General features: G+C 40.6%; 1 protein-coding gene across 1 annotated transcript in view; it reads left to right on the forward strand.

Moving 5' to 3' along the window:
- LOC122810646 (lysine-specific demethylase 2A-like) overlaps window positions 1-25784 on the forward strand; it is a 1654939-nt gene that overhangs the window by 677106 nt on the left and 952049 nt on the right. The window contains exon 14 of the mRNA XM_044082219.1: window positions 338-421. Within this exon, the coding sequence (XP_043938154.1) occupies window positions 338-421 (84 nt within the window). The remainder of the gene's footprint in view (window positions 1-337; window positions 422-25784) is intronic.

Genomic DNA, 25784 nt, shown 5'->3' on the forward strand with positions numbered 1-25784 from the left:
CTTTATAGCTCGAGTCATGGATAATGCCAAAAATAGTGGGAGACAAAGGCACAAAATCAGGGACAGATTTTAAAATGTTCTTAACTTATAAAGCTGCTAGAAAAACAAGTTTTGCACGGTCATACATGAGAAACAGACCAAAAATATGAAGCAAATCTGGAACAGATGAGAGCTGTAGGGGGTATTAAATGGAAAAGAAAGGAAATTGGTTTAAAGACCATTCCAGTCATCCTGGCAAGATTGTGTCTTTGGTGATTCCATGGGAAAAATAGACTTTGCTTATGCTTTGCATTATTTGGGAATTTTGTCTCACTTATGTCTTGCTTTTGCCCTACAGCAAATATTGGAACAGCACGCTGATGATGATCGGGAGCTGGCAATAACAGGAATTCCCATCATCCAGTGGCCAAAGAAGGACAAGGTATGCAGAACAAAGGTTTGATGGTTGTATTTCAATAGTAAATAGGAATGAGATTATTCATTGTCATTTTTGTTTGCTACCACATAGAATAATTTGTATGAAATTAATTTTGTTTGCAAGAAGTTGAGCAGTAACTTCAAAAAAAATGTACTTAAGTAAATGCAGTTAAACAGCTACACTGGCTTTCCCAAGAATTCTCTGTTAACACAATTCAAACTCTTCCATGCTGTAGCATGCCTAAAGCCATGTTTTTCAGTTCATACATGCTCCTAGAGCAGTTCTAGTCTTCATTTTAGTTTACTTAGTTGGAAGGTAATTGTTTAATGCAAAAACAGTTGTGCCTTCAAAGATTGCCTGGGGCATCATCACAAGCCGTGGAGCATGCATGCATTGCCTGTTCTACATTAGAAGAATGTAAAATGTCCAGAAGTACTTACAAAGTAATCTTTTTCTCTGTCATTCGTCGTAGTAAGAGTGAAGAGGTTGAGGCCTGCCTCGTGGCTTTGAGTGGAAGCCATTGCATGGATCATCATGAGAATTTTATTTATTTTTTGCATTTGTTAACCAGGTAAATACATTGATCCAAGGACCCTTTTTAGGTGCAACGTGGGCCTGACAGTGAAACACAAATCAAATAATGCTTGTGGAGTCAAATAAATGGCAGTAATCGGAAAAGAAATCTAAACGATAGCTTGCTTAATCCTCACACAAGAAGTAAAATAGAAGAAAATATCTGACACTCGGTGAATGCTTCTTCCACCAAAGTCTTCTGTTTTGATGACCTCCACTCTTTAGCCTGCCATAAGCTCTCACATGGTTAATGAGGGGTCAAGCTCATGCCTGTTGACTAATGCGGTAAGAGGAGTACAATTCCTGAGGTCAGAGCAAAGCAACTTTTGTATTTTGATAGCATGACTGTTTTGTGCATAGTTAAGCCCTTGTGGTGATTTTCGTGTTTCACTGTTGCAGTCATCACATTTGGGTTATCTGCCTGCAGGTAGCCCTCAGCTAGTCTGAATACCAGAGTCTTAGGATTTCTGCGTCAGATGCTGTCGCTTCTTCCATGACGTCAGGTCATCAAGGGTATAAAACATGCAGCCAATGCCATTACATCAGTCTTTCTTGCCGTGCGGTGCCCGAAGCAGTTTGCAAGTGCCGGTCGGCCGACTCCTGAAATTTTCATTTGAGTTTCAGACCTGAAGTCGTCAAAAAAATAAGTACCCCGTTGGGGATCCTTTTTTTCTTGCTCTAACCAATGTCAGAAAAAATTAACAATTGTCTTGCCTGTGGAAAGCAAATTACCTCAGAGATTTTCATTCTTACTGCGTCACCTGTTTAGGCCCAGACCACATTGTCCCTCACTGTCGGTTTTGTGCCTTGTTCAACGGCCAAACTATTTGTCAGGCTATTTTTGTACCTAAATACTTTCGTTCTTGATCTCCATATTCTGAAATTGCTTCGTTAAGCCATCGGACTACCGATCTTCCGAAAAAAATGCAAAGATAAAGACAGTGACAGACTGCATAGGTCCAAAACTGCCGTTGACGCTTCCGATAAGCTAGTTGCCAGTCCGCCAGTACTCAGTGAGGCTCTTTCGCAGCCCCTGATACCTGCTACTACAGATTCGCAGGCCTCTACTGAGACCCATTTGGGGTCCGGTATGCCGCGAGATGCTTCTTCGACTACGGATCCTGGGGATGTGTCTACCTTGGATGTGTCTGGAGCCACTGTGCAGGCACCAGCTTCTGAGGGTGTGTTCAGGCCTGCCAGTTTTCATATCAAACCAACAACTTTGTTTCAAGCTAAGAATACCGAATTCATCAGGCCTAAAGATCGCACTAAGCCTAGAAAACCAATGACCAAAGCTCATTCTCAGGCCCATGTGCCTCAAAAACAAATTATTGGAATGGCTGAAGCCCTTATTACTGTAATTTGGGGAAGCCAGCCTTCCCCCTCTAAGAGACCTAGAACTGATTTTCTTTCTGATTCTTCTGATCAGGAATACAATATCTCTGTTCCTTCTGACTACCAGGATTTACCCTTAGTTACTTATGCCCTCTGCTTCCCCTCTAGAATATTTTTCTTTTGGTGAAACCTTGCATACCCTTAAGGAACATTTCCACTGGAAAGCCAGGACTGTTCCCAATCCAAAAAGAGACCTGGGGAATGTTTAAACCTGTCTCAACACAGGCCTCTAGCTATCCCTCCTGTTCTGGAGATTGTAGAGGATGTTTTCTTGGAATCCAGCCTTACCCCAGACACTGCCTCCAGCTCTCAGGAAACCTGACAGGTACTACCGAGAACCCGACTCTCAAATTCCTTTTCAAGAATCCTACTGTGGATCCAGAGACCATTTCCCAAGGACCAAAAGGCATTAAGGCTACTACTGCCAAAAATCCTACCCCTTCTGATAGTGATTCTAGAGCTTTAGACAGATTGGGTAAGAAGGTGTATACTTCTGCCACTTTGGCCATTAGGGCTTTAAATTGCCAATTTCATATGTTAAAGTATCAGCAGCATATTATGGGATTATTAAACAGAAAATGATGTTGATTCCTGACTGTGCTAAATACAAAACTTTACAAGAGTTAATGCATTCTGCTGACCAAGTAGGTAAACATACTTTGCAAAGTGGTTTTGATGTTTTAGAAGCATCTTGCAGGGCTTCTGTCACTGGGTCTGTACTTAAAATGCATGCTTGGCTTAAGGAACAAAACTTGCCAGATGACGTTAAAGCTACGTTACTGGATATGCACCCTTACACCAAGAGCCCCTTTTTGGCAACAAAGCAGAAGCCCTCAAAAGGATGGAGGAAAAAGCTAAATCTATGCAAACTGTTAAATATTTTCTTACAGGTACAGCCACCTAGTTCAGTAGACATTGGCATTCAAAGAACTGGTCCTTTTCAGTCCCTTCCAGGCCTTCAGTCCAAACCCAGGAGCAGCAGACCACCAAGACTTCAATCTCAGGCTATGCACAGATCTAAGCAGTGGGCGGACCCCACTTCCAAAGCATGGAGTAGTTAGCCACCCCCTATGGAAAAATGGCACAATGACTTATTCTCAACTCTACCAAGCCTTGCTCAACTACTTGCTCCCTTAGGAGGAAAGCTCGCCCTGCATGCAAAAAACTGGAAATTCATTACCCAAGACAAATGGGTTTTAAACATAGTTTCCCTAGGGTACAGATTCCACTTCCACTCTCTCCCAACCCCAAGTGGATGGCCAGACCTTCCCCCAAACCAGTGGGCGGAGGCCCAAAAACAAGTGCGCTCTCTCTCTCTCTCTCCTCAGTATCAGGGCTATTCAACCTGTTCCAGCAGAACAAAGGAGACAAGGTTTCTATTCAAGACTGTTCCTGGTTCCCGGAAAAGAAAACTCCTGGCGTCCTATCCTGGACCTTTCCGTTCTCAACACCTTTCTGGTGGTTCCAAAATTCAAAATGCTAACTCTTCAGCAGCTTCTTCCTATGGTAGCCATGGATGCTCATCGTGTTTCACTGTTGCAGTCATTACACTTGGGTTATCCTGCTGGCAAGGCTAGCTGCAGTCGGCCTGAATTCCAAAGTCCTAGTCCGGCGTCGGTTGCTGTCGCCTCTTCCCTGATGTCAGTGCACCAGGTGTATATAAGATGCAGCTAACGCCATTTTCTTCAGTTTTTCTTGCCACGCAGTGCCCAAAGCTAAAACAGTTCGCAAGTGACGGTCGGCCGACTCCTGAGATTTTAGAAATCGAATTTCAGATCCAAAGTCTTCAATAAAGCTTAGTACCCTGTTGGGGAAGCTTTTTTCTTGCTCCAGACCGATGTCAGAAAAAGTTAACAATTGTATTTCTTGTGGGAAGTTGCGTGGCTGGCAACTCAAGACTTAAAAGAAGTTTATCTGCACATCCCAATAAGGGAATCCTGCAGAAAATTCCTACACTTCAGGGCAGGCTCCAGGCATTATCAGTTCTCTGCACTGCCCTTTGGCTTATCTACTGCACCCAGGGTATTTACAAAGTTCCTAGCTCCTGCCATTGCATTTTGCAGGCAGGGAAATATTCAGATTTACCCATATTTGGACGATTGCCTGATTCAGGCTGAGAGTCAGGACGTGGGATTTGAAAAGAGACTTCTAACTTCACTGGGGTAAACATCAGTGAGAAGAAGTCACGCCTATTACCCTGCCAACAGATTGTATTCCTGGGAGCAAGCTTGAACACAGCTTCCCAGATGGCATTCTCACTCCAGAGAAACCAGTTCATTTGACAACCTAGTTCAAACTACTGGCCACAAAAACCCAGCTATCTGCAAGGAAAATCCTGCAAGCCGTGGGGTTCATGGCCTTTTGAAGTCTGTTAATTCCATATGCAAGACTGCATATGAGAACTTCAGTGGTATCTAAAAAGTCTATGTTGTCAACATTCTCAGGACCTGGAAACAATGATTCCTATTATCCGTTGTCTAAGGGCAGAGTTCCTTTGGTGGGCAAAGGCCTGCTACCACAACAAGGGACTCCCTTTCACTCTACTCCCTGCTGCCCAAACCCTAACAATAGACACATCAGACTATGCATGGGGGGGCTCACAGTGCATTCAGGGCAAATGGAACCCAATACAGATGCAGCTGCATATCAATCAAAAAGAAGTGTTAGCTGTACAGAATGCTCTGACAGCCTTCAGAGACTGTATTCTTCCAGGACAACTATTTGTAAAGACAGACGACACCACAGTTATGTGGTACATAAACAAGCAGGGGGGAACCCATTCCTACCCACTCTGCAGACTAGCCATGGCTCTGTGGAACACAGCCTTGAGCTACCAAGTGAACCTACAAGCTCAGTTCCTGCCAGGGAAACTAAATTCACTGGCAGACTTGAGCAGAAATCTCATGGACCCACACAAATGGAAACTGGAATCTAAAATATTCAAGCTCTTGAGGAACAAATGGGGGACACCAGAGGTAGACCTGTTTGCCTCCCCTCAGAACTACCTGTTGAACAAATTCTGCACCAGAACTCCACACAGTCAATCTTGGAAAGTGGATGCCCTGTCTTTTACCTGGGAAAGCCTCTTAGTTTATGCTTTTCCCCTTCTGCCTCTCCTCTTGAAGGTTCTACTAAAATTCAAACAGGACAAGCTCAAGGACAATACTGATTGCACCAGACTGACCACGCCAGCACTGGTACCCCCTTTTGCACAGTCTGACAGTGCTACATCCTTGGCATCTGCCTCAGACCCCTTCCCTACAGTCCTAGCAGGTGGGCCAGATTCTAGACCCTTAACTTCAAACCCTGAACCTTGCAGCCTGGCTATTTCCCTGACCTCACCTCCAGCAACCCTCAGTAAGCAGGTACTGGATGTCATTCTTGAGGCAAGGAGGCCTAGTACTAGAAAACCTATTCAGAAAAGTGGAAAAGATACTGTTCCTGGAGCCAGGCACAGGGGATGGGCACAACGGTGCCCAGCTTATCTCGTATTCTAGATTATTTAACAGAAATGCTCCACAAGGGCCCATCTTTCTCTTCAGTTAAGATTCATGCCTCTGCCTTATCAGCACACTATAATACTGACCCACCCCTTTTCTCTCATCCCCTGCTAAAACAATTCCTTAGAGGGGCCAAAAATGTAAGACCCCCCCCCCAGAAGGGCTCCCACTCCAGCCTGGGACCTTAACTTTGTATTGGAAAAACTCACTCTTCCCCCCCTTTGAACCAGCTGCTACAGCAGAGTTGAAATTCCTTTCTTGGAAAACAACTTTACTTCTAGCCATTACTTCAGCAAGAAGAGTGTCTGAACTGCAGGCCCTCATGGCAATGGGACCCTTCATTGTCTTCCATGCGGACAGGGTTTCCTTCAGGAGTAATCCATCCATTATGCCCAAGGTGGTGTCTAGTGTGGCTCTAAACCAGTCCATTCATTTGCCTTCTTTTTTCCCTAATCCTCAGAATAAAGGGGAAAGGATACTGCATTCTCTGGACGTACACAGACAGTTTAGATTCTATTTGGACAAGACTAAGCCTCTCAGAAAATCTGACCTAGCTGCAAGTTAGCTTTGCTGAAGGGGCAGAGGGGAAGGCCATTTCAAAGCAAACCATTTCAAAATAGATAGCACATTGCATCCATTTCTGCTGCAAACACCATGGAAACCTACCTCACAGGGGATAAGAACACATTCCACCAGGGCTGCATCTTCCTCTACTGCATTTCTCAGAGGAGTCCCCTACCAGGGACATCCTGGAAGCTGCAACCTGAAGCTCTGTACATTCACCAAGCATTTCCACCTGCCTATCTTTTCTAAATCCAGAGCTGGATTTGCCACAGCAGTTTTACAGGACCTTCTTGCTAGCCCTAATGCTCTTTAACTACCTCCACCCTTTCTTAACTTTGGGAATCAACCCAAATGTGATGAATGCATCAGTGAAAAATGAAGAACGTAGTACAGATGTATACACTTAACCATAAATGTAGATGTTCGAGTGTATTCACTGTTGCAGTCCTGGTTACTTTCCCTCCAGCTCCCCTGACTTCTCTTGACTTTTACCTTTCCTCCTTGTTTGGCATATATTATATCACGTGTATTTGCTTTTTGCTGGGGGTGTTCCATACCATATAATTGCTTCCTATTGTGGGGACACCTGACATCTGGGGTTAGAAAAACTGATGTAACGGCGTCGGTTGCATGTTTTTTTTTTTACCCCTGACGACCTGACATCATGGAAAAAGCGACAGCATCTGACACAGAAATCCAAAGACTCTGCTATTCAGTCCTGCTGACGGCTACCTGCAGACAGATAACCCAAATGTGATGACTGCAACAGTGAAATACACTCGAGCATCTACATTTATGGTAAGTGTACACAACTGTACTTTCCTTAATATGTGATCTTGGTTTCAGTTGGGCATGACGAGATTGTTTCTACGTTCAACATTAGATCACTGTTGCAGTAGCCTAAACTATTAGGCCAGCATTTCAAATTTAAGAGCACTTTCCACTTTAACTGCCAGTTAGAGCACCACAAATTTCAGGGCTTTCTTGACGCCAGTATGCTGCTCCTGCGGTTTTCATGGTACTGACTCGGCTAGTATTACTTCATGGCTGAGCATACAAGTTCCCTGTTGATTCTGAGTAAAACTAGTGTTTTTTTTTGTTCTGTGAAATATTTTATTTTAAGCTAGGAAATTAACTTTCTCAGACTGTCATTACTTGTCCGGATCTTTTTTTTTTATAACTTGTGTGAACAAACTGTGAAAATCTGTTTTTGTCTCTTCTATTTACTTTGGACTTTGTCTTGGGTTCAGGCCTTTGTGCTTTAGGGTACTGTCTTTAGTCCAGTCCATCTTGTGGGTCTTTGAGATGCTTGTTGGATCTGAGCTTGCAAAAGTAGTACTTCAGCCTAGACCACCTTTAAATTTTTCCCTCCCATCAGGCATCAAGGATGTGAAGCTCTCATTTGCCACCTCAGCATTTGGTCCCTTTTGCGATCTGGTACTGAAAAGCAAAGTTGTTTATCTCTTTTTTTTTTTTTTTTTTTTTTTTTAATCTGGAGTGATATTTTTTCATTTGCTAGCCTTATGCCTTTTTCTGACTCATCCTCCTCCTGTTTTGTTTTAGTTCCTTCCCTTTCCCTCTTTGATATTTTTTTCCTCTCTCATTGGCATGTGGGCTTTAGGCCTACAAGCCATATTTAAAAAAGATTTACATAATTGTGTATGTATGTATAATTGTATTATGCAAATAACATTTACATTGGGGAGCTTGGTCTTTTCCTGTGTTATAGTTGCAGTTGTAGCCTTTGCACATAGTTTTATATAGGTGTAAAGTTTCTGTTTGCTCTGTTGCTTTTGGCTGTTTGTCTACTTGCAGCTTATTATGGAGGGTAATATTGAAAAAATTTTTTTCAAAAAGTACCTACAGTGTTGGCACAAAATTCCACCACAAGATTCACATGATCATTGCATTGTTTGACTTGGTGTTTAATACTTCACTGCTGAGTGCTCAGTCTGCAAAGTCTTCAGACAGCACACCTTATCAGATAGAAGAAACTATTTGGTGATCAAGAGCTTGCTGTCACCTGATCCAGAGGCAGATATGCACTGAAAAGACAAAGATGGCCACAGCAAGGACAAAGGCTAAGCATAAGGGTCAAGATCCAAAGAAAGGGAGATTGGAGGAGTCCCCATGTGTTGGACCATCAAATTTTATAAGGCTGGAGCCAGCTGATTGTTTGGCTCCCATCTGTATTCCATCATCGGCTTCACTCTAATCAGAGCCAGCCCTCATGGAGGACAAGTGTAGTACACCTACAGTATGAGGTACCTCTTCTACAAGGGATCTTGGTAAGTTTCCTCCTCTTCCCCCATCTCGGTCATCATTCATATCCTTGAGAAGTGCCTCAGATTTAAAGTTGGATCGTATGATGAGGGTTTCATCAAGGCACAGATCAATTAGATGCTCTTCTGTACCCCCCCCTCTGCTCCCAGGATGAGACAGGCTGGTCGGTCATCCACTTTGCTTGCTCCTTCCCCAGTCCAACGTTTAGATCTGGCAGTATCAAAGCTGATCTCCCATCCAGAGCCAGTGACTTAAGTGCAGAGTGCACCCTTGCCTTAAGCTCTTAAGCTTTCTGATCTGATGTACTCTTATCCAATGTTTTCAGATTAGAGTAGCTGTCAGGACTGGCACCTTAACACTTAGGCACCATCTTCAGACTTGTCCCATATTGTTTCTTCAGACTTGTCCCATATTGTTTCTTCAGACCTGTCCCATATTGTATCTTCAGAACTGTCCCGTATTGTGTCTTTTGCAGTTTTGGGAGTCGCCAGCTTTCGAGGCAGTGGTGTTGATCCCCCTCTTCGGGTCCATCTGCTATCTGATTCGGGGATTCCCTTGTTGAGGCAGCATATCTCTTCTGTGGGTGGGGGTTAGAACTGATACTCTGGTAGCTCCTCTTATCAGCAGACATGGATTGGCATACGAGGTTATGGTGAGGGATCATAGCCTCTCCCCCTAGAGCAGCTACACGGGCTCTATTGATGTCAGCTCCACCCACTAAAAACCCCTCCATCTCACCCTCCTGTACTTTTCTTGCTCATAGTCAGACTGGTGTCATCAAATGGACTGCCCTTCTGCAGTGCCTTGTCTGCAGATAACTCTGCTTTCCAGGAAGGACTTACAGAAGGAGATGCTTTGACTCCCTGGATGAGTCGGTCAGCATGAATCCTGACTCCGAGGATTCATAGGTTCATATTAGGCTATCTGCCCTAGGGCATTTATAAGCCTAGCTAGAGTGTGTTTGGCTTTCGCCACCCATTTTAAATTAATTTTGCTATGCCCTTTTTCGAGGTTAGTATACTGTACCTCTGTCTAACAGTGACACAGAAGTGATACCCAGGGTAAACCTACGATCTCCCATCCACTCAAGATTCCTCTTGAAGAGAGTCAATGAGGAACTCTGCCTAACCTGGACTGGGATTTTATTCCAGCGTGAAGGGAGCCTCTGGGTTATGAATCTGTCCCTCCAGCATGTCCTATTTATTTCAGTGCCGAGGTTCAAGTCTCTCCAGCGCGTAGCTCAATGGGATTTGGATTTTCTGAGGTGCAGCATGTTCATTAATTCCAGGTTGGACATGGCTTTATACGTCAGGCACAGATAGCTTCTGAGCAGGCAGTATGCCACTGAGTAGAGCTGGAGTTTCTTTAACCGGGCAGCATATGGCATCTGTTTGAGCCCTTTGATCCTCTTGGTGAGGTACTTTTGGGGTCTTTCCAGTTGCTGAAGGTGTCTGGTAAGGTACATCCCAAAAGGGGCATTGTACTCAATTATGGGCCTGATGAGGGATGAGTAAAGAGGCACGATGACCTCCCCTGATCTAGATGTGAATCCCTTCATGATTAGGTGGGCTATATAAAATGTTTTTCTAACCACTTTGGCCATGTGGTTGTCAAATGAGAGATTGCTATCAACTTGGGTCCCCAGGTCCCCAATTACCTCTGTACTTAGTGGATTACCTCCTATGTGGTAATTTGTGGGCACTTTGTTTTTGCCAAAGGGGATGACTATACACTTTTTGGCATTTAGCTTGAGGCCGTGGCTCTGGCACCAGTTGTCTGTTTCTATGAAGCCCTTTTGGAGGATGCTTGTGTCTGCTGGAGAGTCGATTATGGCACCCAGTTTGCAGTCATCTGCGAACTTGGTCAGCCACAGTCATTCCGTGTTGGCCTGTACCTCCGAGAAATATATATCGAACAAGAGAGGTCCCAGGACTGAGTCTTGCGGGACGCCACTTGTAACTGGTTTGGAGTCTGACATGGCTCCAGCAATTCTAACCATGTGGGCTCTGTCCTTGAGCCAGTTTATAACCCATCTAGTGACATAGGGGTTTAGATTTAAGCTGGTGAGCTTATCTATAATGCCCGAGTGGGGTATTGTATCGAAGGCTTTTGCGAGGTCCAGGTAGGCTGTGTGGACCACCTTCCCCTCGTCAATGGCCTTGGTGACTGTTTCAAAGAAATCAGCCAGGTTTAAGAGGCAGGATCTGCCCTTAACAAAGCCAAACTGGGTAGGATCCAGTGTCTGTAGGTCCCCAATATCTTTTTTTATGAGGTCCATGATGATCCTTTCCATAGCTTTGCAGACAAAGTTAGTCAGGCTTATTGGGCGATAGTTTCCAGGATCCATTGAGGCACCACCTTTGTGGAGAGGGGCCACTGTTGCTGTACGCCACTCTTTGGGTACATATCCTGTAGTAAGGCTGAGATTGAACAGTGGTTTTATGTTTGGGTTTAGCTCTTCTTGGAGTTCATGTAGGACGCAGCCCGGGACACCGTCTGGTCCCATTGATGCTGTGTTTTTTGCTTTGGAGAGGGCAGCTCTTACCTGAGCATCTGAGATGTCAGGGGGGCAGCACTCTGCTGGGATAGATATTTGCCCTTTTAGTGGGGGGGGGGGAGTTTGCTCTGAACCTGTCAGCTAGGATGTTGGCAATGTCTGTGGGTTCGGTGTATTTTTTGTCATTTTGGACTAATTCTGAGCATATCTGGGAATTCCCACCCAGGTTCCTAACATAACTAAAGAAAGCCTTGTGATTATCCTTAGTATCCTGTGCAGGCTCTATTGATGTCAGCTCCACCCACTAAAAACCCCTCCATCTCACCCACTATTCCCTCCAGCATACCTCAATTTCAATGAGGTTTTTAGAACTTGTGAGCCAGAGGAGAAATTGGCCCACAGATCCACCATCCCAGGATGAGAAGGTCCTATCTGAGGCATACATTTTGTACCTCTTCTTCTTCTTGGGCAGGCAGCCTGGTGGGGACCACATGATTAACCTGGCTACCAGGAGGGCTTAGCAGGAGCATGACTGTTCTGAAAGTGCATGAAGAAAACCCAACAAAATCCTCTGCAGCTTCCCGTAAAAAGGCAGGTTGTCTTGGTCCAGGAGTCCCCTGGTTTATTGCATTATCATGCGAGCAGCATTTAAAAGAGCTGATGGAAGATGACCGCTTCTGTCCAACTGCCCACCAGTGAATCTAGGGCAGTATACAGAATGGGGAAGTGGTTGTATGCTTCACATACCCAGGTACTCCCTACACACTAACTGAATTCAAAGAAATTTGGCAGAACAAGCCTAGTCTCTCTGAAAAAAGCTCCTACTACAGACTAGAAATCGAAGACCACCCTGGGCACATTGTTTAACATTACCAATCTTTCCATGAGACTGTTGCATAATTCAGCTGATGGAGTGGTGAGGGCTAGTTAGTACAGGCACACCAGTGAGGAGTCATGCCTGGCTCTGCCTTCTTGATTTTGTGGATGTTTTCAAAGCATTTACCAGTGCCTGTTATGGTGGCTTCTCCTTGTTTTGTCCATCAGTGAAAGAGAGAATGCAGAGATGCGAACAGGATGTGAAGATGCTGTTTGCATTAGGATTTAAATCTGAGACTCTCCAGTAGTCATACAGCAGGGAATAAAATGGGTTCAAATCCCTACAGTATAGAAAAACCCAGCATCAACCCTTTGAGTTCATTTTTGACAGGGGCAGCTGTAGCAGAGGTGGCCCCTTTAAGGGACACAAACTCAGAAGCCATGGAAGTCCACAGATCTGGGATATTGGTGATCCTTTTCTAATAAGCAGCCCTAACCATCCCTGGAGGGCTACCCTGACTGCTGTTTGGAGTTGTTTATTCCTCTACCTTTCTATTTGGATGGCCATCATGCAATATTCTTGTGTCAGTGGGATAAAATCCAGAGGCTACTTATAACCCTTTACCCATAAATTCCCCATTCCCATGATGCCTCCTCCAGACATACCATCCCACCAGAGAAAGGCAGGCAGAAGAGAGATCTTGTCTGCTCTTCAAAAGAGAGCCATCGAAGAGGTCTTGCCCAACCCATTCAGGGTCAGGTTATTATTCCATGCGCTTTTTGTTTCCGAAAAAAAAACAAGGGCCTCCGGCAAATATTGGACTTAAACAAATTCCACTAGTATGTCAGAAAGGTCCACTTCAAGATAGTCACGGTGCAAGCAGTTTTGCCTGTAGGCAAATGACTGGATGTGCTTGATCAACCTCCAGGGCACTTGCCTCCACATCAAAATAGTAAAAGTGCCCAGGGGCTTTCCACACTTTTGTATGGGGGCTGGTCACTTCCTGTTCACAGTCCTGCCCTTCGGTCTAACCACAGCCCCCCATATTCACAGAGTGCATGGCCTTTGTAACAGTAAAATTGAGGCTGCTCAGAATCAGAGTCTTCCCATACCTGGATGACTGGCTGCTTGCTGTCATGTTGAGGGATTCATAGGTCAAGATAAAAGAACTACTTGCTCCAGCTCTGCCTGTTCCTGGGAATTTTAGTCAAGTATGAAATGAAAACTCCCAGCTACAGCCAACACAGTCCATGTGGTTCATTGGATGCCATATGGACACCAGGTCCTGCACCTTATGTCTCTGTCCAGGAGGAGTTCAATCCTTAAGACTTGGAAAGCAGAATCAGATCCAGTTCCCATCTCCTGCAACTCTTTTTCTCTAAGGTTTCTAGGTCTAATGGTGTCTTCCATCCTTATGGTTCACCTGGCTATCCCATATGAGAATCCTACAGTGGTTGCTTAGAGTGCAGTGGTTACAGCTAGGGGACTCACTGCCATCACATGTCCAATTCACCAATCTTTGCAGTAGTCTGTTTCACTAGTGACTGACCTCCCTGCAGTTATTGAAGGGGAGCCCTTTCTTGTTTCCCCCTCCATCATCAATAGTAACCAGGGGTGTCTCCTCATTGTGGTGGTAGGCACACTTAGGAGAGAATGGTCCAATGTACAGGGTCAAAGAAGGAGACACCTTCACATCAGTGTACTGGAGATGAGAGCAGTCCTTCTGGTGGTGTTGGAACTGCAGGATGACTTGCCTCAAGGGGTGCTTTCCATCCAAATAGACAGTTAAGATGCCTGTCAGAAGAGACAGTAATTGAGTGCACCAAGAAGCAGGGAGGAACCAGCTTGACCCACGCCCCATGCTAGGAAGCTATGAGTGTTGGGGAATGGGTGATTGCTTCACATCATTCTTGATGACAGTGCACATTCCCAGGAGAGCTAGCTGTGTCTCACTGACAGATTCAGTAGATCCATTATTTTACTTTTATAGTGGTTTTTCAATTCAGAAGTTGTGCATCACATCTTTTGCAGCTGAGACCGTCTTTATTGTGATCCATTTGCCTGTCCAGCCAGCATCAAGTACAGCAATTACTTTGCCTTAATCCCTCACTTCCCAAAGGGGTAGTCAGAGAGTTTCTTGGCAGGCTGTGTTCAACCAGGCTTTTATATACCTTCCTTCTCTTCCTCATATGTCTAGTTTTGTACAGAAGGCAATCAGATGGAAAACCACAGCGATTCTCACTGCCCCTTGCTGACCCAAGCTAATCTGATTCCCTTTACTCAGGTTTAATACCAGGGACATATCTGTCAACTATCCAGATTTTCACAGAATACCCAGATTTTTGCCTCATATTTTTGGTCTGTTTTTCATAAAATTGGTGGTTTTCTAGCCAATCACTGGCATAATCTGAGGATCAGTCACTAAATAATAACATACATTTAAGTTTCAGACTTCATAATCATTAGAAAAATGCATGTAAAGACAAATGCTGTTATTCTGTCAACTTTCTAAGTTTATAAGAGTAATATTTAAAATCTGGCTTGATTTTAGGGCCTTTGTTCTCCCAAATATGTCAGGCTTTGTCCAGATATATTGCAACTAAGAGGTTGAGAGGCATGATCATAGAGCCTCCCGGTGATTGAATCCTAGAGAGGATCTTTTTTGTCACCCATCCAGATCACCTCTTCTGGGTCTACTCACTCTCAGACTAAACACATGGCTTATGCAGTTACAGTAATAGCTGGAGAACTCTACCCAAACTAATCTCAACAGGCTGCTCATATTCTTTCTGTCTAGCAGAAAGAATCTTCTGGTAAAGTGTACAGGCGTTATGCAGCTCAGGCAACTGCTCAGGGGATAGGTTTCTTCAGTACATCTATTTTCCAAATCCACTTATCTTCCTTTTACAACAAGTTCTAGTTTTTCACCTGTCAAGGCTCAGCTAGCTGCCATTTCCAGTTTTGACCAAGGCTTTGACTCCACTCTTTGGCCTGTCATAGATCGTATAAAGCCTTTCTCAAGGGTTCATTCCAGCTGCACCCCCTGATAGAACCAGTCCCTTCCTGGGACCTCAATTTTGTGTTCACATCCTGTAAGACCTTGATGTTTCACTGTTGCAGTCCTCACATATAGGTTATCCGGCTCCCGATACCCCTCAGTCGGCCTGAATACCAGAGTCTTTGGTATATGATGTTGGCTGCAGCCGGTTGTAAAATTGATGTCAGTACATCAGGTTTAAAGGGAAGCAGCTGACGCCTTTTCCCCAGTCTTTCTTGCCACAAAGCCCGAAGCAGATGCAATTCGCACTACTGCCGGTTGGCCATTTACCTTCGTTTCGCTTTCTGACTACCAAGTTTACGATGCCTTTAGATAAGTACCCCATTGGGGATCCTCTTTTCTTGCTTTAATGAATGTCAGATAAAGTTAACTGTCTTGCCTGTGGAAAACGGATTCCGCATCGAGATTGCCATTCCTATTGTTTAACTTGTTTGGGCCTTGAGCACAACGTCCCTAACTGCGATCTCTGTGCTTCCTTTAACCAGCGTACCATACGCCGTAGAGCTAAGATTTTGTATTAAGCATTTCGGAGTCTGGCCTAAGTTCGTCAGTATGGCGTCTTCTGGTCTCCCAACTTTGGATATACCTAGGAAACCCAACGACAAGGACCGCGACAGGCCTAGGGTTAAATCTACTGACAACGCACCGGTGAAATTTGTCAGTCCAGCGGTACTCAGTGAAGTACTTTCGCAGCCCCTGCAGTCTGCAGATTTTCAGCCGCAAGTCTCTGCTGAGACCTTTACGGAGTCCTCCATGCCACAGGCTGTTTCATCTTCAGACCCCTCCACCTGTCGGCACCTCAGATGGGTCCGGAGCCGCTTTGCAGGCACCGGCTTCTGACGCCTCTTGTTTTCGATATGAGACCAGAACCAGACTGACTACCTGAATTCAGACTTCTGCAGTTGCTAGGCCTCCCGAGTCCCTCCAGATTACTAGTAAACCTTCCAGCCGCAAACCTGCTCACAAGCAGGCATCTGCCTCCCCTCCTGTACCTCAGTCCCTGTTGATAAAGATGATTGGTGATCTTTTTCCAGATCAGGGGCTCTCATCCCCCCTTCAAAGAGGGCTAGGGAATTATCACCTGATGTTTTGTCTATCTCAGATTCTGAGATTTCCAGTATGTCTGCTGGTGAAGAAGGAAATTTTCAACTTTGTTCTGGCTTTGAGGATTCTGATGCTGAGGACTCTATCCCTTCTGCCTCCCCCTCTAGGGATTTTTCCTTTGGGGATACTTTGAATACTCTTAGGGAGCATTTTTAATGGGAATGTCAGGATTTTCCACAGTCCAAGGAAAGAATCAGGGAATTTTTAGATTTCCCACAGCATAAGCCTCTGGCTATACCGCCAGTTTTGGAAGTTGTAGATGATGTTTTCATGGAAAATTCTTTAACTCCTAATTCTGGTCCTCCTGCCCCCAGAAAACCAGATGGGTATTACAGGGTTCCTGAATCTTTTTTTTGTTTGTTTTGTTTTTTTAAGTCTATACTTCTGCAACTCTTGCCATTAGATCTGTGAATTGTCTTTTTCACATGCTTAAATATCAGCAGCATACTTTGGTGGTTATTAAGGCTAAACTTGGAAATATTCCTTCCATGACTGAGAACAAAGATTTACAAGACTTACTGAATTCTGCCACTTTAGTTAATAAGCATTGACTTCATTGTGGTTTTGACACTTTGGAGGCTTCCTGCAAAGCAGCAGCCACTGGTTCCGTAATTAGAAGGCATGCTTGGCTCAGGGAGCAGCCTCTTTATGAACCAGTTAAATCTAAATTGCTAGATGTTCCTTTGCACAGGGACAATCTTTTTGTTAATAAGTCTGAGGAGGTACTAAAGAAGTTGGTGGATAAAGCAAAATCTATGCAAGTTGTAAAAGATTTCCTTCAGGTTCAGCCTCCTCGGTTTAGTAGGCATTATCCTTCCAAGAATTTGTCTTTCCCTGATCCTGGCAAGCAGGGTCGCTCTAGGCCTAGGGGTTTCAGATCTTCCAGAGGGCAGGCTTCTGCCCCTCAAAGGGCTAAACAGTGGCATTCTTCTGCTAAATCGGGGAGTTCTAAGCCAGTTTTCCAAAGCAAAAATTCTCAGTGACTCCGGGCCTCTTCTGCCTACCTCTGCGGACCGTGGGTTTCCCTTGGGGAGAAGGTTAGCCAGGTTCGCAGAGGTATGGTCTACCATCACAGACGACAAATGGGTGCTCACTATAGTAAGCCAAGGTTACAAGTTTTACTTTCACACCTTCCCTGTTTTACAAGGATACCCAGACATACCCAGAACTCTCAGGGCAGAGGTACAAACTCAAATTTCTTCTCTACTGACTATAGGGGCTATAGAGCCAGTTCCTGCAAATCAGGCAGGCCTATTTTTTTATTCAAGGCTTTTTCTGGTACCCAAGAAAGGAGGCACCTGGTGCCCTCTTCTGGATCTGTCCATTCTAAACACTTTTCGGTGATTCCCAAATTCAAAATGCTCACCCTTCAACAATTACTACCAGTGCTGGGCAAGGATTCATGGATGGTAACTTTGGATCTCAAGGAGGCTTATCTGCACATCACAATAAGGGAAAGTTGCAGGCAGTTCCTTTGCTTCAGGGCTGGGGAGCAACACTTTCAATTCTCTGCATTGCCCTTTGGCTTATCTACTGCTCCCAGAGATTTTACGAAGTGCCTGGCTCCAGCCATTGCTTTTTGTAGGCAGAGAAGCATTCAAATTTATCCTTACCTGGTCGGCTGTCTCATTCAAGCAAACTCCCCAGAGCAACTAGAAAATGACTTGGATTTCATGAAGAACATTCTCACCTCTTTGGGTTACACTCTCAACGAAAAGAAGTCAAAGTTGGTTCCGTCAAGGGAGATTGTTTTCTTGGGAGCGAGTCTGAATACAGCCACCCAGATGGTATTCCTCCCTCAACAGAAGCAAGAAGATCTTTCCGCTTACTTCATGAACTTGGCAACCATGACCCAGCTCTCTGCAAGGCAATTCTTGCAAGCACTGGGGTTCATGGCTTCATGTATTTTGATGATCCCATATGCAAGGCTGCTTATGAGAAAACTGCAATGGCACCTCAAGAAGTTTGGTGTCAACACACACAAGACTTAGACTTGATTCTTCCCCTTATTCCCTGTCTACAAATGGATTTCCTCTGATGGGCGACAGCCTGTTCTCACCACAGACGCCTCAGATGTTGCATGGGGGGCTCATTTGGAGGGCAGGGGCATACAGGGGACTTGGAGCACCCAGCAGATTCATCTGCACATAAACTTGAAAAAATTGATGGCAGTGCAGCAGAGCAGGCCTTGCTGGCTTTCAAGAATCTACTCAACCCTGGGACTCTGCTAATCAGGACAGACAATACCACAGTCATGTGGTACATCAGCAAGCAAGGGGGAACTCACTCTTACCACTTGTGCAGACAAAGCATGAGACCATGGTCCCTAGCAGCATCCATGGGCTTACATCTAATAGCCCAGTATCTTCCAGGGAGGCTAAACACCTTGGCGGATCATTTGAGCAGACATTGTCTGGATCCTCACAAATGGCAACTGAACAGGGGCATTTTCCATCGCATCATTCATCATTGGGGCACCCCTCAAGTGGATCTTTTCTCCTCTCGCACCAATCATCTCCTTCCAACTTTCTGCACCAGGGAGTTCCACAACAAAGCTTGGAGGGTGGATGCTTTGTCCTTTCCATGGACGCATCTCTCAGTTTATGAATTCTCTCCTCTGCCTCTTCTTCCCAGAATGCTACTAAAGATAGTGGACGAAAAGCCAAAGGCTATTCTGATAGCTCCAGATTGGCCCAGGCGGCACTGGTATACCCTCCTTTGCAGCCTTTCCCAGGCTAAGCCTTGGCATCTTCCCTTGGTGCCAGATCTGTTGGTTCAGGGAGGGGGAAAGTTCCTTCATCCTCATCTTCCAACTCGGCATTTAACTGCCTGGCTAATGCTTTAAATCTTTCCCAACAGGTGTTTGAAGTTCTTCATGAGGCCAGGAGGCCTAGCACAAGAAAATCCTATGCAGATAAATGGAAAAGATTTTCCTCTTGGATGCTAGCTAAAGGAGAAAGCTCTTCTCATCCTTCTCTTTCACCCATTCTTTTTTTTTTTTAAACAAGTTTATTGTTTTTAACATACAAAATAAATATCATAACAATTTTATACAAGCAATTAAAATAGAAATAGTTATAACATTCAATAAAATAACCAAAGTATTTACAAAGACATCCACTACAAATTAAATCAATTGATTAAACAATAATGTCATGCTATTGAGACTAAGATTTTTTTTTAACAGGTTTTGTAAAGTATCCCATATAATATAATAAGATGTTTTTCTAGTAGTTCTTGATTTTATTGTCATAAATTCCATATGACACACTTCAGTCATAACATTTTTAAATTCATTAAATGAAGGAGGGGTATCTGAAATCCAATTTCTGGTTATTATTTTTCTAGCCACTGCTAGAATAGACCATAATAAGGGAAGTTTAACTTTTTTTAACACTTTTAGGAACATGTGTGTTAAATAATATAAGTGATTTAGAAACAGTGAAATTATCTGTGAAAAGGGCCTGCAAAAAATCATTGATTAACTTCCAATATTCCTTCAATTTTATACAGTCATAAAACATATGTGCCCAATCAGCATTTATTTCTACATTACATCTTTTACATAAGTTGTCTTTATTATTTATTTTATTCATCATTAAAGGTGTATAGAAGGATCTATGTAAAAATTTCCAAGTAAAAAGTCTTCAATTAATGGAAGAAGTGGTTTTATAAGCAGATTCCAATATATATTGTTTATCTTGTTGTTATGGTGATTCACTATTAATGGAAATGAAATAATTCCAATAGGTATCTGAACTGTAATGAGTTTCTTCTCTGATAATTTTATGTATGTATGAGAGCTTACCTTTATCAGAAACTCTATGTTGTAAATTTAATATCAAGTAATCAATCAGTATTGGAACAGATTCTTTAACTGTTAAAGACATTAAATCAATTTTATTAATAAGATGTTGTCTAAAAGTCTGAATTTCTAACCAACATATTTCTCTCAAATCAAATTCTTGCTTTAAGAAGTCTAAATTTTTTACTTTATTATCAGACAGCAACTGATACCAATACTTTAAATCATTCTCTGTGACTAAAAGAGTTCTTTCAGAGGTGGTTGACAAAAGCATACCTTGTGTATACATTATAGGAATATAATAAAATTCCATTCCTTATACTTAGGATGCATGAATATAAAATTACGATAACTGATAATAATGTTTAATGGGTAACTAACTACATATTTTGGTGTAATGGATGAAGTACAAAATTCTTTTAGTAACCATAACATGGGGTTATTTACAATAATATTTTTATGTATTAAAGAGATTTTCATGAAGTGAATGCTAATTAGTTCCCAGTAATCTTTCCATCTTGCAACATATGACTGATCTATTAACAAAGTAATAACTTTTATAATAGAAGAGATAGTATATAAATTAAAGTCTGGAAATGAAATGCCCCCTTGAGACCAGCTATTAGTATGTTTCTTTAATGCAATCCTAGGTCTATTAGGTGTCCATAAGAAATTTAACATTAGTGAATTCAATTTCTTAATAATTATTTTTGTAGGTGGGAGTATTGATTGTATTAAGTATAATATCTCAGGGATTATTATCATTTTAATAATTGTGAGTCTCTCTTCCATGGTAAAAAACATATTGTTCCAGCTATTGAAAAGATTTTGTATATTAAGAAGACAGGTACTATAATTATTATGTATAATAGATTTGATATATTTAGTTAATATTATACCTAAGTAAGTTATCTGACCTGAGTTGGGTATATATTTATTAAAATCATTAATGAGGACATTTTTTTCGTGTGTATATTGATAATATTTTAGTTTTTTCTTCATTGAATATCAAACCAGAGATATTTTTAAAATCCATCATTTTATCAAATAAGGACTGCATAGAAGAGTTAGATCCGGCTGATGTAATTAGAACATCATCTGCAAAAAGTTGAATTTTAGATATTGTATTTTCATCTATATCAAATCCTTCTATATCTGTACTGTTTCTGATCAAATTAGCCCAAGGCTCCATTATTAAAGTAAATAATAGTGGAGAGAGTGGACACCCTTGTTTTGTACCTTTTAAAATGGGTATTTTTTGTGAGACATATGTTCCTATCTTAATGTAAGCCAATGCTCCTTTATATAGATGTTCAATTAGATTTACAAATGTATCTGAGAAGTTTGTGGACTTCAGTAAGATAAACAAGTAGTCCCAACTTACTGAATCAAATGCTGAACTTATATCGAGACTAATAAGTGTTCTTTTTCCTATTTGCAAAATCAATTAACGTTAAAGTTCTCCTTATATTATCAAAAGTATTTCTATTTACAATAAAGCCTGTCTGGTCTATATCTATAATGCCTGGGATGATTGTCTTTAATCTATCAGCAAAAATACTCATAAACATTTTATAATCAACATTAAGTAATGAAATAGGTCTATATGAAGTGCATCTAGTTGGGTCTTTATTGGGTTTTAAAATTGGTGAAATAAATGTGTATTGCCAAGATGGGGGAGTTGTTAACTCATTTTGGGCCAAAATAAAAACCTTATGTATTAATGAGTAAGTACTTTTGGGAAGAATGTTATAGATCTCTGGTATAATACCATCATTACCTGATGCTTTGTTTGATTTAAGCTTGTTTATTTGTGTAATAACCTCTGTATATGAAATATTTTTATCCATTAGTTTAGTCTGTTGTTAAGTTTTTTGTTCATGTTTGTAGTTATAAATTTCTTTATTTTATCTTTATGCTCCATGTTAATGTTATTATGATTAATTTTGTGAAAGTGATTTCTAAATTCATCTAATATTTCTGGTAAACTAGAAACATCCTTTTTCTTTGGAGAGAAAATTTCTTTGATGTGATTTTGTTTATTCAACCTTTTTGTTTTATTTTTAAGTCTATGTAAGTATTTGGGACTTATTGAGTAAGACAAAAACTTATATTTCTCTAATGTTATTTTAACTTTGAGTTAAAATTTCTTTGTATTTCTCATTTAATTTATTTCTTCAATGACTTTTTTGTCCATAATATTTTCTTTATTATTATGTTTGTATGAGTCTAATTTGCTTTGAATATCTAGTAATTCCTTGTCCCAAGATTTCCTTTTATTATTATACCATCTGATACTTTGTCCATATAAATATGATTTTAAAGCATCCCAAACATAAACAATTGAGACTTCAGGTGTATTGTTTAAGTCTAAAAAATGTTGCACTTCTGAAAGTATATAATCTTTATAGTCTTTTAGTTGAGTTAAGTATGCTGGTATCCTTTTGATCTGAACATTATAAGTACTTTTTATCATAAACTCAAAGACAATTGAATTATGATCTGATATAGGACACGAAATTATTTTAGAATTAATTAAGTCTGTAACCATCTGGTTAGAAATAAAGACTCTATCTATTTTTGAATAAGTTTTATATGTGTTAGAAAAAAAAGTGTATGGTAATGATTTTGAATCTGATTATTAATATCATTCAAATGATATAAATTAACAAAATCCTTTAAATGTTTTGCATTAGATGTAATTTTCCTATTTCCTATAGTAGTAGTATCTTTTTCATGTAGGATACAATTAGTCACCTGCTAAAATAATATCTCCTATAGAAAATGATATGATCTTATTGAGATGGTGTTTCACTGTATTAATGCCAATTCCTGGTATCCAATATACATTGATTAATGTATATGTCTTTCCATTAATCTGTATTGTAACCATACAAAACATTCCTTTATCATCTTTATAAGACTTAATAGTTTTAGGTATAGGCATACTTTTATTCCATAAAATAGCCACTCCTCTTTTTTTCTGAGTGTGTTCTGAACTAACCAAGACTGTATATTTATTAGTGGCTAATTTATCAATATCCTTTTTCAGGAGACGTGTTTCTTGAAGGAATACTAAGTTGGCCCTATGCAAATTAATGTATCTCATTAAACTTGCCCTTTTACATGGGTTATTCAGTCCATTAATGTTTAAAGAAATTCCTTTTAGAGAAATCATTTAGCTTTTATAAACATATAAAACATATAATCAGAATAACAATTAACAAAATAAATGATATTATACCTTCTCCTTTAGGTGTACCATTAATTATAGCTGTATTTATTGAAAATCTTATGGGATTTTGTATAAGCTTCACTTTTATTTGTTCATAGGTTCATAGGTTCATACTAGGCTATCTGCCCGAGGGCATTTACAAGCCTAGCCCATAGTTTTGTGGCTTACGCCACCCCTTTAGTATGGGGAACTATACCCATTATTTTGCTGTGCCTCTGTTGAGCAGTGACACTGAGGTAATTGTGTATTGTGGATGTCAGAACTATATACAAACAACAATAAACAGGTGAAAATAATATTAGGATTAAACATTGCACCCAGCCTGGAGTTAAGAACTCCAACTTTGAGTAGCACATACCACTCAAGTTATCCCCCTATCCTAAGCAGCAGTACCTCAGCTGCCACCATATCAATTCAGTACTAACTATTATTAACTAAAGTTAACCTCATTTAATTAGATTATCTAGTAAGACAAAGCTAAACAATTTATAAATCAGCTTCATATAAACAAATAAGAACATTTAGAAACAGCTCATATTACTATGTACATCTATTTTGTAAAATGCACTCATAATCAAAAATAGCATTCTAATAAATTTGATAATGGGAACCGAGAAGAGAGAGAGAGAAAGGAAGAGAGAGAAAAAAAAAAAAAAAAAAAAAGGAGCATATCTATATATTAGTTTATTAAAAGTTTGTAAAAATAAATTCTTATGTTCATTTGGATTCAATAACTTAGGCTATAATGGTTCAGACATCACATATATTAGGGTATTCCTACTTTCTGCCATAGAAATGCAGTTAACAGTTTTAAAAAACTTTAAATTACTTGCACCAAAGCTTTCTTCTCATACTTATTACCAGTAAATAAAATATTTATACTCATACATATGTTTACAAGTCATACTGCACAGCAATGATAATTCCTAGTTATGCATAAATCATTGTGATGAAAGCCATCTGTATTTTATATATCTGAACTGCAGCTTTAAAATGTCACATGACAGTGTCTTCTAAAATATAGACATCATGATACTTGTGCTTGTCAGTTAAAGGCAAATGATTTATAACATTATATATGTTTAAATCATAAGTATTTATATACATTAGTATGCTGCAGTCATGTAAGCTTTCAAAAACATGTGTATATGTGTTTTACCTTCTATACCTTCTAAAATATCTCACTTGCTTACTATGGCATACTGAATCATTTAAAATCATTATAACTTTCATATTTTATAAATTACATCTTAAATAAGTAAGTTGTTATAAAGAATAACTCACATTTGGATGTCATAAAGTTCGTTTTTCATCACAAAGTCGCATTTACAGCAGTTCTACTTCCTGGAACAGTGTTCTTCTTGAATCTGCGATGTGTCAGTGTGAAATCAGGGGTCAAAGTTCAAAATGACTGCATTCAGCTTCTCTGCATGTATTCTGAGTGTTGAAGCTTTTAAAACAACTCGAGGACACTCTTCATGAGGTAACCCATATCCCAAATTGTCTCCCTTAACATTCTGGTGGGAATTTTAGTAAATACAAGTGACTGACATTCATTTAGTAATACAAATGAAACTAAACAGTGCAAAACCTTCGCGAAGTATTTTACAAGTCATTACAGTCTCTATGACAGTGAAACCAAGCCTACAGTTATTTAACATATTATATAACTTATTTTTATATGCCTCATTTCATTTTCTCATACAAATCTTATTATATACATATATCAGTATTATCAGAAGCATATAACTGTACTTATAAGAGAGAAAGAGAGAGAGAAAAAAAAAGAAAAGGAAGAGGAGAGAAAAAAAAAAAGAAAGAGAGAGAATAAAGAAAAAAAGGAAGCTTCAGAGTATCTACAAAGAAATATTACTTGCTGTTTGTATTAAAGTTAAACATAAAACATATTACTTACAACTATTTTAGTTCTAATTATTTGCAATTATATCATGACATGTTATTTGTAATCATGTATAAGCAATAAAGTCATGATATAATATTTAGCAACAGTGTTTAAACAGCATATATAGTTTTAAAGAACTAAGAAGTTATTTCACTTTTTCCATATTTTACATCATACTTCTCTCCTTGCCCTCTCCCACCCCTCACTAAATGCATGGTTTATAAAGACTGCCATTATTTAAAACAAGAAGAGAAAGAAAATGTATCAAATTACTAACCTTAGGTCTCTTTATCACAAAGAGAAACAAGTTGATTGATAGCATGTTATTTGTTCCTCAGAGAGTTTGACTATTTATGAAACAAAAACAGTTCTTTGCACACAGAAAAATAACTTTGAATAAATCTTTAAAATATTTGTGGCTTTCTGGAGATGCAGTAACTGTATTTGAAGAGATTAAGAGAGAAGGAAAAAAGAAAAAAATATAGAACATGTCATTTGTTTTTTAGTCTTTTTTGCTTCTCTGAAGTCTTCCAAGAAGTTCCTGTTGCCATCCTTTTTAACGAAGGACTTGCCCATTCCATATCTTCTATTTTATCTAATATCTTATTTTTTTAATATACAGCAAAGCAGAG

The sequence above is a fragment of the Protopterus annectens genome, chromosome 9.part0 (assembly GCF_019279795.1).
Source record: "Protopterus annectens isolate FY-2018-M chromosome 9.part0, PAN1.0, whole genome shotgun sequence".
NCBI lineage: Eukaryota > Metazoa > Chordata > Ceratodontiformes > Protopteridae > Protopterus > Protopterus annectens.